The 14,405-nt window shown below is 55.7% G+C and overlaps 1 protein-coding gene across 5 annotated transcripts in view; it reads right to left on the reverse strand.

The window, feature by feature from the left end:
• Ppp6r1 (protein phosphatase 6 regulatory subunit 1) overlaps positions 1-14,405 on the reverse strand; it is a 21,587-nt gene that overhangs the window by 6,697 nt on the left and 485 nt on the right. For 4 of the 5 annotated variants that reach the window (XR_004518045.1, XM_010616929.3, XM_010616927.3 and 1 more), the window contains exons 2-11: positions 5,198-5,430; positions 2,544-2,730; positions 2,334-2,471; positions 2,193-2,258; positions 1,330-1,442; positions 1,145-1,258; positions 732-894; positions 488-640; positions 272-406; positions 27-91 (exon numbers count right to left, since the gene is read on the reverse strand). Coding sequence is in view for 4 of the 5 variants with exons in the window: in XM_010616929.3 (XP_010615231.1) it covers positions 27-91; positions 272-406; positions 488-640; positions 732-894; positions 1,145-1,258; positions 1,330-1,442; positions 2,193-2,258; positions 2,334-2,471; positions 2,544-2,730; positions 5,198-5,424 (1,361 nt within the window). In the remaining variant the exon portion in view is untranslated. Of the gene's footprint in view, positions 1-26; positions 92-271; positions 407-487; positions 641-731; positions 895-1,144; positions 1,259-1,329; positions 1,443-2,192; positions 2,259-2,333; positions 2,472-2,543; positions 2,731-5,197; positions 5,431-13,057; positions 13,199-14,405 lie in introns of those variants that run through there. The other variant, XM_033766062.1, reaches the window with a different exon arrangement.

Below are 14,405 nucleotides of genomic sequence, written 5' to 3' on the forward strand. Positions count from 1 at the left end.
CCCATACGAAGGTGGCAGGCACCTACTGGACACGGTCATTCTCCTCCCAGGACGTGAGGATCCGCTCTACCAGGCGGCAGTGCTGCAGCAACTGTGGGACGAGGTGGTGTTGGCCGGGGCCCGCACTTGGTGAGCACCTGGCTGGCATCAGGCCCAGGCAGCACAGACAAGGGTGGAACACAGCCCCAGTCCCTCTCCCCTGTGTGTGCCCACACCCAGCCCTGCTGCCCACACTGGCACTGCCCCACACACAGCCAAGGAGGGCACTCACGTGTTTCAGCACAGGGTTCAGGCCCAGTGTCTCAGAGCCACTGCTGGGAGGGGGCCCCAAGCTCAGCATGGCGCTCACACACACCTCCACTTGCGTGTGTAGGAAGTTATTAAAGACATAGTGGAAGAAGAGGTCCTGGGGAGGGGGCAGGGGCTGGCACCAGAGACACACAGCCCCTGCCACCCACATCCCTGCCCCCACAGCCCTTACCCATACCAGCATGGTGTTGGGCACATCCAGCACCAGGAGCTCCTGTGTCAGGGCAGCGTCATTGGCACTCAGGGCACTGGCCAGGAGCTTAACCACATGCAGCCGCGTGTTGCCCAGGGGCGGGGCCAGGCTGCCCCATGTCATCTGCAGCGGCTCAAGCTGCAGGAGCAGGGGACAGTTAGCTCCTGAAGGCTGCCTTCCTGGTCACCCCCATTCCTCCCAGGAATACAGTGACCCCCACTTCCCCCACCTGGAGAGGCTCAAGCAGGAGCTGGTGGAAGTGGCCAAGCCGTGGGCGCAGGGCGTGCAGGGCCCCCATGCTGGACACAGCGCTGTCCAGGGCCCCCTGGGCCAGGAGCTCCAGCTGCCCATCCATGCTGCTGAAGAAGTTGTTCATGGTCACGGACTCCGACCTGCGGCACAGACAGGGAAGTGAAGCTGGGGCTGCACTTGGGGCCAAGTGTCTCAGGCCTCATCCTGAGCAGAGCCAGCAGTGCAGGGGTGTGGGGAGATGGGCAGAGTGCGGCTCTGAGGCCGAAGGCTGTTAATCCCGCCCCACCCTCCAGCCTTAAACACAGCCACAGCGTTCAGAGCAAGAGGAGCCTGGAGCCTCAGTGCCACCTTGATTGGCAGGACCTCACAGGCAGGGCGCAGGTGCCACACCTGGGCCGCCGGGGCTCCAGCAGAGTGAGCAGCACCTGGATCCCGCTGATGAGCACGGACTGGCTGAGCTCCCCCTCCAACATGTTGCTCAGCAGCTGCTCGATGGTCTCCTGCCTGGAGGGGCAGCACGGTCAGGGCCTGTCTCCCGGCACAACCCTCCCGGTCCCGCTGGCCCGCAAACCCACTTCTCCAGGGTAGCCAGCAGCTGGTCAGGCTCCGGGCTGTCCTGGCCCTGCATCATCTGCTCCCGGCTCAGGCGGATGATGTCACACAGAGACTGAGACGCGTTGGAATGTTGCTGGGGAGGGGGGACAGGTCAGGACTCCCCAGCAGGGACAGGGAAGGGCAGTCACACAGAGGCACCAACGACTTTCAGAGGAGACGTCCACACACCACCAGGTGCCTGCAGCTGGTGCCAGAGGGTGAAGCATGGTCTGCCCATGCTATGATGGAGTATTGCTCAGCCAGGAAAAGCAACGAGGCATTGGCTCCTGTTACGGAAGGGTAACCCTTTCCTCCCCCCGTGCTTGGGACCAAACCCTGAGCTTCACGCAAGTGTTTTCCCTCTGAGCTACATCACATCCCCAGCCTAAGGATGACCAAGGAACACCACACCCCGGGAAGAGACCAGGCACAGAGGATCAGACAGCAGAGGCTTCCATTTACACAAGGGCCCAACTGCAGAGATGGAGTGGCCTGGCTGAGGGACACAGGGCCAGGCCATGTGAGGAGCTGCCAATGGCCCCGTCTTGCCAGAAATCTAAGAGTACTTTAACTGACGTGGTAACAGCCACACAACACTGCAAATACGGGAAAATTGCTGAGCTACCACCTTTGCCAGACAGTACGCCACTCACATCAAGGAAGCTGTGTGTAAGTGGGGTACAAGAGCAAAGCAAAACAGAGGCTATCCCAGCAGGCAGTGGCAGGGCCCCATCTCATGCCAGGCCCCCCCAGGGGACCCAGCCTGACCAGGACACCGGGACCTCCCGGTGACAGCCCAGTGTGGCTGGGCAGGGAGGTCGGGGGGGAAGCACCACGCACTCACATTGTCATCCTTCGATGGGTGGATCTGCTCAATCAGCCGCTGGACGATCTTCTCCTCATTGAGCCACTGAGGAGAAGAACAGGGGCTGCAGTGGTGCCCAGTCCCATGCCAGCCCGCCCCAACCCCCACAGCCCAGCTCACAGTGAAGACATCCTGCCGCAGCTGGGGCCGCTCCACACAGGTGAGCAGGCGCAGCAGGAGATCCATGATGGCCGAGGTGCCGATGTGCCGCAGCAGCAGGTCCACAAAGTCGTCCTTCTTGCGCAGGAAAGACACGAGCTGGGGGCAGAGGGCTGAATCAAGCACAGGCCCAGCCCTGGCCCAAGCCCACTCGCAGGGAGGGAAGCGCACCTGGTCTGTCTTGCGGTTGATGAGGATGCCCATGACCTTGCTGAAGAAGCTGGCCAGCAGTGGGTTGAGGCTGTCGCTGCTCTGCAGGAAGCCATAGAGCCGGTTCAGGAGCGACTCGTCTGCACCCAGGGCATCGTTTATCTGGGGCACGTCTGAGGTGAGGATCTCGCAGGCCACGCTGGGGTACCTGGCAGGACAGTAGGGTGGCTGAGGCTCAGCAGAGGAGGACTCTTCACCCAGCCCACTTCTCCCATGCCCTTCCCTGAGAACCCTCCAGCCAGTGCTCTCTACCTCCCCAGGGTGACATCTGACCTGAGTCTGCTCTCCCGCCTGTTTCCTGACCTCACCTCCCACCAACTTTGGTCTCTCTTGATCTGCACACCCGCCCCCATGCACTGCCCCAGCTCAGTGACACTCCTGGGTCACCATCCAAGCTGCCCATCTCCAGGGCAACCTTCCCAAACCGCATGCGGACAAGAGCTGCCGCACCACAGGCACCACAGGTGTCCCTCCCCTCAAAGTGAACTCCTTGAGGCAAGGCGCAGACCAGCAGGGTACAGGTGGCAAGATGGGGACAGCCAGGTTGGTGGTGCACAACTACAGTCCCATCTACCTGAAGGCTGAGGGAGGATTCCAAGAAGGCCAGCCCAGGAAACCTAGCAAGACCTGCCTCAAAACACAGGGCTGGGGTATAGCTCGGCGGTGCAGTGCTCCCCTAGCACACCCAAGGGTTCCAATCACCAGCACCGTAAAGAAAGGATGGAGGCTGCCTTACTGTTCACACTACCAGAGCCCAGCCCACAGCCCACAGGATGCAAAGTCAGTGAGAGTGAACAGATAGCCCCGCAGAGAGAGGGCAGGGCCAAAGCAGAAGAGAAGACACCAGAGTAGTGGGAGGGCCTCTGGCAGCCATCAGGAAGCACGGCAGCACTGCTGGCCTGCACCCCATGTTGGGCTCTGCAGCTGGTGCTGCCTTGCCACGTCCCCACTACAGCAAGCAAACTGAGGAGTAGCCCTGTGTTAGGGGAGATGCACCAGTCCAAGCCTCCAGGGACAGTGGCAGTGAGAGGCTCCCCAGGGAGCCAGGCCAGGGGGCGGGCGCAGAGCCAAGCCTCCCCAGACCAGCACCTGGGCCACACCCCTTCCTGCCCCCCCAGCACTACCCTGCACTGCAGCAGCGGGTGGGCGAATGAGGACATGAGCTAACAGAGAACGACAGAGACGCAGACTGCCACAGAGGGCTGTCGCACCACATGGAGCTTCCAGTGAGCACCAGGACCGGGAGAGCATCAGGCCATGCTGAGGGCAGGCGCGGGTCAGCCCTGATGCTCACTCTCAGTGAGAGAGAAAGACGAGGACCTTTCCCCAGCACAGCTGCAGTGAGTTTCCAGAGAATTACACTGGGACAAAGCCCACTTCCAAAAGGTCCTGACTGCACAATGACTTTATAACACTGTTCAGGGGACAGAACTGTACAAATAAGGCTGAGGTGAGACTACCTGCCTAGCATGGGTGGCGCTGAGTTCATTCCCTAGCACAAAAAACAAAAATTGTATAAATGGGGACAGACGAGGGGCTAAGGGTCAGAGGTGAAGTGGAAGGAGAGGGGTGTAGCTATAAATGGTGGAAAGAGAAATGTTCAGGAGACCCTGTGGCGTGAACACATAGCCGGTGAAGGCGACAATACATCCAAAAAACAGGGACCCAGTGAAGCAGTGCTGGGTACACTGTATCCACCCTATTGTAGTTCTGCAAAATGTCACCGATGGGGGAAATGGGCAACAGGGACTCAGGATCTATTAATTCCTACACCTGCGTTAGATTCTACAATCATCCCGACAAAGATTTCAATAGGGGAGAGGCAGGAAAAATCCAGGCACATCTGTAATCTTAGAATCCAGCAGGTGGAGGCAAGGGGACTATGAATTTGAAGTCCTGTTTCAAAAACAACAAACCAAAAAAAGCATACTAGGAAAAAAGTAGGTAGATGTCTGATGAGTGAGTGACTCTGCTCGGGCCACTGGAGAAGGCTGGCAGGGCAGCACACGACCACCCACCACCGCACTCTGGGTCTGTCTGGGGAACTCGCCCTACAGAGCTTCTAAAGCACCAAGACATCTAGCACATCCATGCAGGATGAACATCAGTGACTGATATTCTCAACAGGTATCCATCACCTGGGTGGGGGACAAGGATCTTCCAAGAAAGATCCCTAAACCACCCCTTTCCAAAAAAAAATCCTTGCTCAGTTCCTTGTCTGCTCTCTACGTGACTTGTTTCCCCATCGGATCCCCATTTAATCAATATTACTTGGATGACTATACTTGTAATCTTATTAGTTGGTCATGCCTTTGCCCCACCTCGTATTCACCTTGTAATTTTCCACTGGGTCTTATAGTTTTGTCCCACTGTGTACCTGCCTCACCACATGGCTTTGCTGTACAAAACATCTTTTAAAAGTGGGGTGAGTGGGCAACCCACTTTCTGGTCCCCCTTCTTTCTCCCAGTAAACTTTTCCTACTCTTAAAAAAGAAAAGAAGGACCAAGACACGAAGCACAGTGGGGTCTGCACCTGGCACCATGGGACCCCAGAAGGGCTCTGTCCTCCCAGCCCTGACCCATACACCCAAGTATGCCAAGGGTGGGGGACTCACTTGTAGCGCAGCCGCTCCTCACCACTGGCTGGGGGTTCCTGGGTGACCCAGGCCACCATGGCCTGCAGGTGCGGCGGCTGCAGCAGGAAGTCCAGCAGCTTTCGGTTAACAACCTTGCACTCCTGCAGCACGTCCTCCTCATCCAGTAGCTCAGGTAGGCTCAGGTCCTCCCGCTCCAGCAGTGTGTCCAGATGCGAGCTTGTGTGCAGGTCAAACTTCCAAAACATGGCGCCCTGCAGGCAAAGAACACAGTCTGTCACACACAACCCCTAGGTACCCTGCTCAAGCCCTGGCCCCCACCCACAGGGCAAGCCAGGCCCCTGCCAGGGTGCCCCCATCTCTCACATGCTGGATGCACACACTCCAAGCTCCTCAAGGGACCTCCACCCCACATCTCAGCCTCCAAGCCATCTCCTGGGGTCCACACCTAGGACCCACTGTTCTGTCTACCCTCAGCCCCAGACCTGGTTTAAGTCCTCAATGTGCACCATGCCAGGCCTGCAAGAGGCCAGTCACTGTGAAGAAAGACCTCAGCCCTTGTCCCCACCAGCCCCTGTTCACTGCCCCATACACTGACAGGGACATTCCAGGGACACAGCTTGAACTCCTCCTGGCCTCAGACTCACTTCAACCTGTATTTGCTGAACAAATTCAAACGGCCCATGACCTCCACGCACAGCTGCAGCCCAGCCCAGCAAGTCACTCACAGCCATTGTAGGGTGTGGGGCGATGGCAGGGAGAGAGGAAGTCTGTACATCTTGAGGCTGTGGCTGTTGCCTGGACACCACACACACAAACACACCCCAACCATCTCTCAGCACCACTCGGCCAGGCCAGGGGTGGCTCCTAGAACAGCCACAGACCAGGGCCCAAGGGGCAGGACAGCGCTGTCGGCCTAGCAGAGGACCACAGTGGGCTGCCACCAAGTCACAGGTAACTCATAGGCACCGGGAACAGCACATAAGGTGCTAACAGAATGCACGGTGTTGTTCTGGTCTGCCATCCTACACTGCTGCACTGCTCCTCCTAAGAACGCTATAAGGTGGCCCACACCTATTAATTCCAGCACTCAGGAGGCTGAGGCAAGAGGATTTTGAGTTCAAAGCCAGCCTGGGCAACACAGCAAGACTGAGGACAGCCTGGGCAAAAAAGAAAGAGTCCCACAAGGCTCCTAAAAACCAATAGCTCACGGGTGCTTGCTCAACAGCACACACTGTGCATACCACAACCAAGCTACAACAGCCCCCACTGAAGCCATCACCACCCTGGCATACATGGCAGGGGGAAAACAAAGCCAAGGCTGGTGGGCAGCTTCCCGGGGCTCTCGGCCATCTGACCCCAAGGACAGGCAAGGCCCTGACACTGTTTCTGCTCTGCACAAGGCTGAGGTGCCCATTCCCTGGTGTGCAGATGCTGGTCCCTTGCCCACAATGTAGGAATGGCAGTTCAGGACAGCCTCCCCTCTGCACAGCCTCCACAGTCCCCCCAGGTCTGCTGGGCTCAGGCTCAGGACACAGGTGTGCTGAGGGCAGAGCCAGCTCAAGTGTGTCTCAGGAGGTCCTGGATTCCTCCCATCCCTGCCTCTCCTGAAGCCAGGCCAGGCTGCACAGCACCAGACAGGAGGCTCCCTCTGCTCTGAGCCAGCCCCTTCTGCCCAGGGCACCATTCTGACTCAGCTCAGACCTTGCTTCACCTGATAGGACCTGGTGTCAAACTCCTGAAGGGGGAAGGAGATGAAGGGTCAGTTCTGTGGTCTATGACAGCCACCATACAAGGAGGGGGAGGAATGGAGTCAAAGGCTCCAGGTCCCAGATGAAGGCGCATCGGAGAAGCCCCTCCCCAAAGGTCCCAGGTTCTAGTCCACAGCACTCAGGGACTCTGCCTGCAGCTCTCCTGCCAGGCTGCGTTTCCAATAACCACTCTGAAGCACAAAGCTCAACACCCTGAGGTGGCTCCCCCTGGGCCAGGCAGTAGCTACCTTGGCTCCACACTGAGGACCCAGGCATATAGCCCCCCCAGCTCACCCTACATCTACCTTCTCAGTGATATGCAGCCCCTCCAAGTCACACATGAGGCTCCCCCTGCTGTTCCCTTCAGCTCGCAAATAGCCTCCACTGTCCCCAGTCTGCTCCCAGCAACCCAAGATGGCCGCGCTGGTGTCATCCACCACAGCAGGTCCCACACCCGGTGCTCCTGTCCTCATGTTAGTCTTGTGCTGTCTCCTGTGTGACCCACAGTCTCCATGGTACTGGCAGCTCCCAGGACCAGGCTGGACCTCAGAAGACCTTAAGGTCTTTGTGGATGGACATGTAAGACAAAACAATGACAAGATGCACCACAGCACCCAGCTCCACTGCCACACCACCACCGAGGACTTCACAGGCACCACCTCAGCCAACTCACATAACTCTCCTCAAGGAACAACTGAGACCCAGTGATGGTCGAGAAAACAAATGCAGGCCTGTGGCTGGTGAGTAGGGGAGCCCTCAAGCCACCGGGAAGCAAATTCTGGGCACAGTGGCCCAGCACCGGGCCTTCTGGAGCACACGGCCGGTGGCACAAGCCAGCTGGTGCTGGCACTCACTGCCTCAGGACAGCTAGACGCATCATCTCTTATCCGGCTCTCACACCAAGGGGGCTGTCCCTCACCAGGCTGGCCTTCCTGGCCCTCAGGGCACTTGGCACTACCTGGATGCCCTCTAGAAGGAGGGTGGAAGGCTACAGACTCATGACCCCTCATGGAGCAGCTGGAACAGCACGGCCTACCCCTGACCATCCCTGGACACCCAGCCATCCCTCCAGCACCATCCACACACTGCTGACTCCTCCCCTCTCCACCTGAGACCACCTGCACCTCCCTTCGGTCTCTAGCTGGTTTCCTCCATAGCTTCCTGTGCCCAGTACCGCCTAGAAAGCTGCCCTAGCCATTTTTCACTTGTGCCAGCCACACTGGCCTTCTTGCTGTTCTAGAACACTAAAAACTTGGGTCCACCTCAATGCTTTGTCTCGGCACTGGTTTCTTCGCATCCTTTGGGTCTTTTGTGAAGCACTCTGTAGGACGGCTTCCCCACGCAGCCTGGCCCAGCAGCCCCATCTCTGTCTACTGCTCCACTTCCTGCTGTCTGGAGCACGTCTCCCACATAGCAATGATGTGCTCCCAGTACCGGATGTGGACCCCCAGGTTTGCACTTCCTCCAAAGTCTTCCTCATAAGTTCCTATGGGAGCCTGCAGGCAGTGCCTAGCACTGAACCTGGCACTGGACATTAACTGCTCACAAGTGTGAGCTGGAGGACACACACATCTCCAAACCACACTGTCACAAGGCTCCTGCCCTCTAAAATCAGGAATCAATAAAGTAAAATCCCTACTAGCCCTGGGGTCTGGCCCCTCCCAGCCACTGAGGGAGCCTGGGCAGAGAGAGGTGTGAGATGACTCAGGGACAGGCTGTCCCGGGAGGAGGGCAGGCTCTAGCAGACACAGCTGAGTACACTCCCCATAAGTGGCACAGGAGGAAGCATGTACTGTGCACACCAGAACTCCCAGTTCTGCCCAGGAGTCAGACCTCCTCCAGGATCCTTCCCTACCTTCCTATCCCTCTCGGTGAAGAGAACCAGGCACCTGGTCCCAGATAAGCCTCCTTGACACGGGTGAGAAAACTGAGGCTCAGCCAAGGTGACTCAGCGACCCACCCAAAGCACACTGACAGTGGGGGCGGGGCAGCAATGGGCTTCCTGGCCTGGGTGTACCTGGGACTAAAGTAATCTCCAGGGGCAACCACCAAATTAATCATGACTGCTGACTTCCGCCCAAAGTCCAGGCAGCCGGAGGCACCAAAAGGCTGAGGGTAGTGGAACGCAAGCCTCCTACACGGGAGACCAGCAGGTCAGAAAGCGGCCTGAGCCCCATCATGAAGCCAGGCACAAGGAGCAACAGGCTGTGTGGGCCTGCTTATATGAAATGTCAGCAGGGAAATCCACAGGCCAAAAGTGGAGGTTTTCAGGAACTTGGGGGACAGTTTCTTTTTTAAGTGAAATGAAAAAGATGTATTTGATCTGAAGAGAAACAAGAGTATGTGTTTTTTAATTTGTGAGAGAAAAGAAAAAGAAAAAAATAAATTGAATGTGGCAATAGCTCCAGAAAGTTGTAAATATACTAATCAGTAAACTGTGTACTTTAAATGGATAAATTGTGTGGTACACTAATTATATCTCAATTAAAACTGTTACCAAAGAAACAAAAGCTGCCCACAGCCACTATTCTGAGGTCAGGCCCAGGCCCTGCACTGTAGCAGCCACCCCAGCACTGCCAAGGTGCCAGCTGGTCTGGCAGAACTGGAGCCCACCAGGCTGTGCTCTGGGAGCTCACACAGGTCAACCCTTCCCTCCACACACTACCAAAGCCCGAGACACAAAGCCCGTCCACAGTAGAGAGGGTCAAGTTGGAGACAGGTAAGGGACGTGCCAAACCATCATTTGTGGAAAGCCCAGGGACCTACACTTTCAGCACCTCATCTCCTCTCCACATCAGGACAAGGGGAAGAATTCTGAGTACTCCCATTGGACAAGAGTCCCATTTGGAAAAGGAGAGAACAGCCATGCAGCTACCAGAGGCAGAGCTAGGACCCTGCCTATTCAACTGACCCTAGGCCTCCTGATGGACAGCACAAATTCCCACAGCCCAGGCCTGCCCACCAAACTCCATGGCTCTAAGAACCATTGGCAACTTGCTGAGCACCCTGGGCATCAGCAAGCAAGGCGGCTGTGCATTCACTCTTAACTGGGTAAACCTGGCTGGGCCCTTGGCTCCTCTAAGTCTGTTTCCTGGGCCGAGTTATGGCAGGTGGTTCAGATTCAGCAGATGCCCTTCAGACCATCCCTGAGACCAGGTCCAGACTCTTTTGAGCAGGGTGGGTAGTAGACGGTCACTACACCAGGGCCAACGGCACTCAAGCCAGAAAAGCAGGACAGATGCTTGGTGTTTGCCCAAGTGACTCTGGTACTTTTCCTCAGATCATTCAAACACTCAGCCAGGCACCACACACCCCACCACCCCCACCCTCTGAAACTTTCAGCAACTTCAAGAAAACGGAAGTGGCTGCCACTGGTTTTTAGAGACCGTTTGAAAACCATGACTCTGGCTACAAAAGGAAGAAGGGGAAATTGTGAGAAAGGTAGCCATTAAAAACACACACTTGCCGGGAGTGGTGGCGCATGCCTGTAATCCCAGCACTTGGGCGGCTGAGAGGAAGATTGTCCGTTTGAAAACCATGACTCTGGCTACAAAAGGAAGAAGGGGAAATTGTGAGAAAGGTAGCCATTAAAAACACACACTTGCCGGGAGTGGTGGCGCATGCCTGTAATCCCAGCACTTGGGAGGCTGAGGCAGGAAGATTGCTGTGAGTTCGAGACCAGCCTGGGCTACACAGTGAGTTCCAGGTCAGTCTCAACTACACAGTGAGACCCTCTCTCAAAAAACCAAAACCAAAACCAAAACAAACAAACAAACAAAAAAACGCACACTACCTCTGCTTCTCCTGTCCACCCTACTCCACTGTCTCTGCTTTCTTGCTTTCATGTGCTGTTCCAAAGCCTTTGACACTGGCTGCCCCCTTGGGAGGCTGCCAGCCCCAGCCCTAGCACCAGCCCCAGACCCAGCCCCTTCCCCAGCTCACACAAGACTTCAACACAACTCCCCTGTTCCTACTGCTGCTCCTGTCTTTTCCAAACAAAGCTCTGCCTGCCAGGGAATTCACAGGCTGGTGCTTTACCTGCCAACCCTTCTTAATCTTTACAGGCCCCCAAGGATGGAGGTAATGGGCACAGGGGCCCTGGGAGGGCCTCCAGGGGAAGCCAGCCGAGCTACCTGGAGGCTCAGCATCCTGACAGTCCAACACACTGACTAGCAGTCCTGAGGGGAGACCCAGTTACTAGCAGCAGGCCTACCAGCACCCAGATCCTTAAAGGGCTGTGTGGCTCAGAGACAGCAAAACCACGTCCCACTAACTTCTCCCAACACCAGGCCAGCTCTCAGCCAACCTGGAAAGGGGTTGTAAGCACTGGATTCTAAGGACAGGGGCAGAGTGAGAACCCTGAGCCCAGGGCATGCAGCTACAGACCCAATACCACCCTGAAGGCAGGAGGTGGGTGCACACTTTTGGAAGAAGAGGCGACTGGGAAGAGAGGGGCTTAGCCAAGGACACAAGGGCCAACAAGCTGGGACTTTCCTATTGCTAAGAGAAAAGCTGGGAATAGTTCTCCAGTTAGAGGGCAAACAAAGTACCTACCCCATGACCTCAGAACCACTCTCCCAGGTTGGGAGTCAGTTCTGGCCCAAATCCAGGGGATGGAGTAATTAGGAATCAGAGACTAGAGACATAGGCCAAAGACTGGGGAAGGGACTCAAAGGCTCACACTGGGACTCATCACCTGGACTGTTCACAGGATTAGAGGAAAAAAGAGAAAAGACCAGCAAACAGATTTGACGTAGCCCTTGGAAAAACAGAGATGGCAGAGTGAATGTCACAGTATGATCTGTAGTCAAGACCTGGGTTTGAGTCTTTTTTTTTTTTTCTTCTTGGTACTGGAGATCAACCCCAGGGCCTTCTCACTGAGCTACATCCTCAGCTCTATTTATTTACTTACTTTTTACTTGTGAAATGGGATCTCACTAACACACAAAGTTGCCCAAGCTGAACCTAAATTTGCAATCCTCCTACCTATGCCTTCCAGAGTGCCAGGATAGATTCAAATCTTATCTCTCCAAAGGGAAATCTGTTGGAGACCAAGAACTTAACCCCCGAGCTCAGTTTCCTCATCTGGAAAACCTCACAGATGTATTACTGTAGAGCAGCACTTCCCAGTGTGGGAAAGAAAACCCTGGTTTGGCATGTTAAGGACAGCCAAGCTAGGCAATTTGGGGCTGAGGTCTTAGCTTCACCAGGTCACCCAGGCCTCTCCCCTGTGTCTTTCTGCAAGTAACACACAGACTTATGCCTCACCTGACTGCCCTCAGCCTCAGCTGCACAGTTCCTCCTATCTACCTACAGCTCCATGGGTCTGACTACTTCTCCCCAGTCCTCCAGGAAGCCTCCACAGCATGCTTCTCCCATAGCATCCTCTAAGTCACCTCAGGGCAGCTTCTGAAGCTCAGGTCTATCACAGGACCTGCCTGTTCAGGCACCTGCCTCTCCCTGGAAGATGCCACTTTCCCAGAATCTAGCATACAGCCAGACAACCCAGAGCTCCAGTACTTGTCAGATTAATGAAAATTGAAGCCAGTGGGGGAAGGTGACCCAGGGAGATCACTTGGCCATGGGTCCTGAGGGGGAGGGAAAAAGGGAAAGGCAGATGAGCAGGTTCACTTGTAACGGAAAGAAACAAACAGTACATGACCCAATGAAAGCTGATGGACAAAAGAAGTAAATACACAGAATGCCACACAACACAAGCTGTAACAAGGAAAAAAGCAGTCTCTCTCCATCCACACTGTGACATTTGGGACCAGGTAGGTACTATTTGTGGCGAGGGGACTGCCTGTGCATTAGAAGACACTAAGCAACGTTCCCTGTTGGCCATGTCCACTTTCTAGATGCTGAGATTGTGCCCCTTCCCCAGTTATGAAATGTCCCATAGGGGTATAATTGCCCTCAGCTAAGAACCAACACAATGTACATCCCAAACCAAACAGTAATCTTAGGAGCTACTCTGCATTACGCACACTGTGCCTCACGTTCTGCTACAGAATTTACAAATACCACACTTATCCCCAGAACCACCCTCTGTGGACAGCACTCCTGCCATCCCCATTGAAAGGCCAACAGAGGTGGCAGGGAGCACTTAGCAACTTGTCCAAGGCCTCACCACTTGGAAAGGCAGAACCAGGATTCGGACCTAGGTCTGTCTGATGAAAGGTGTCACTCAAAACAGTGAGTCTCAGGCCGGCGATTTAGCTCAGTGGTTCCATCGCCTACCTCGTAAGCAAAAGGTCCTGAGTTCAATCCCTGGTACAAAAAAACAAAACAAAACAAAAACAAACAAACAGTGAATCTCAGTGCTTCCTCATAATCTCAACCCCAAACTAGTTGATGAATTTAAACAAAATGATACGCAATGGACAAATTAACAACAACAAAAACACTAGTATGGGCTGGGGCTGTGGTGCCTCAGTGGTAAAGCACCTGCCTGGTATGTACAAGGACCTGGGTCCATCCCCAACACTGCAAAAGAAGAAAAAAAGAGCACAGTATTTTAAACATCACAAACCAACTCCAACCACCATTCCATGTTAGTAACCTGTGCGGCAGTGCGGCAAGCAAGCATTTCCTCCCATGTTGTACACGCTATGTGGGATTTGTAAACAACTACTCAACGTATTCTTCAAGCAACCTCGAGTTTTTGCAACAGCCACCTAGAACCTCACTCCTAGGTAGGAAACAGCCCTGCTGCTGTTTCTTTACAACTCTGAGGCCAGCACCACATCTGACACACAACACAGCTTCCTTTCCGAAACGTCCTCCTTCAGGCCCAGCAATACGGGAGCCTGCATCCTTGGTGCAGAGGCACACGTGTGTAAGAGCAGTCACACCAGAAGTCACACTCAAGACCCCACTGGCTCCCAGACTGCCAAGCATTCCTCCACCTCTCAATTACACAACCCGTGCCCCCCCCCAAAGTTCCCACCTTCATGCACTTGCACGTGCTGTGGCTTCCACCCGGAAGACCTTTCTTCCCACTCGCCATCTGTCAACTCCTACTTATGCTCCTGGACGAGGGAGCCACCAGTCCAGCCAGTCTCACCAGTCTCTCCCTTCTGTGGCCTGCTGCAGGGGCACCCTTGGTCCCCGAGCACGGTGATTGTGACCCGCCAGCCCTCCGCCCTGGGCCGTGCCCGGCAGCGCATCACCCCGGGAAGAGAGCGGCAGTGCTGAAGGCCGGCAGACTGAGGGGGTCTGAGAAGCACCCAAAGGGAAGAAGTCTGTGACAGGAAAGTGGGCAGAGGGGTCCGCAGGCGCCGTTCGGAAGCCAGGGAGGTGATGTGAGACCCAGCGAAGACAGACCAAGGTAAGTGAGCTGGAGAAGAGGGGGAGACACCGGGGGGCCGACAGCGACGGGGACCACGAGGGGGCAGGCGGAGAGACCGCAAGAATGGGGCACCGAAGGGAACCGAGGGACCACGAGAGCACCCGCGGGGACCGAGAGGGAGGGACGC

Source organism: Fukomys damarensis, unplaced genomic scaffold (genome assembly GCF_012274545.1).
Source record: "Fukomys damarensis isolate Sample0158 unplaced genomic scaffold, DMR_v1.0_HiC HiC_scaffold_19, whole genome shotgun sequence".
In the NCBI taxonomy this organism is placed as follows: Eukaryota; Metazoa; Chordata; class Mammalia; order Rodentia; family Bathyergidae; genus Fukomys; species Fukomys damarensis.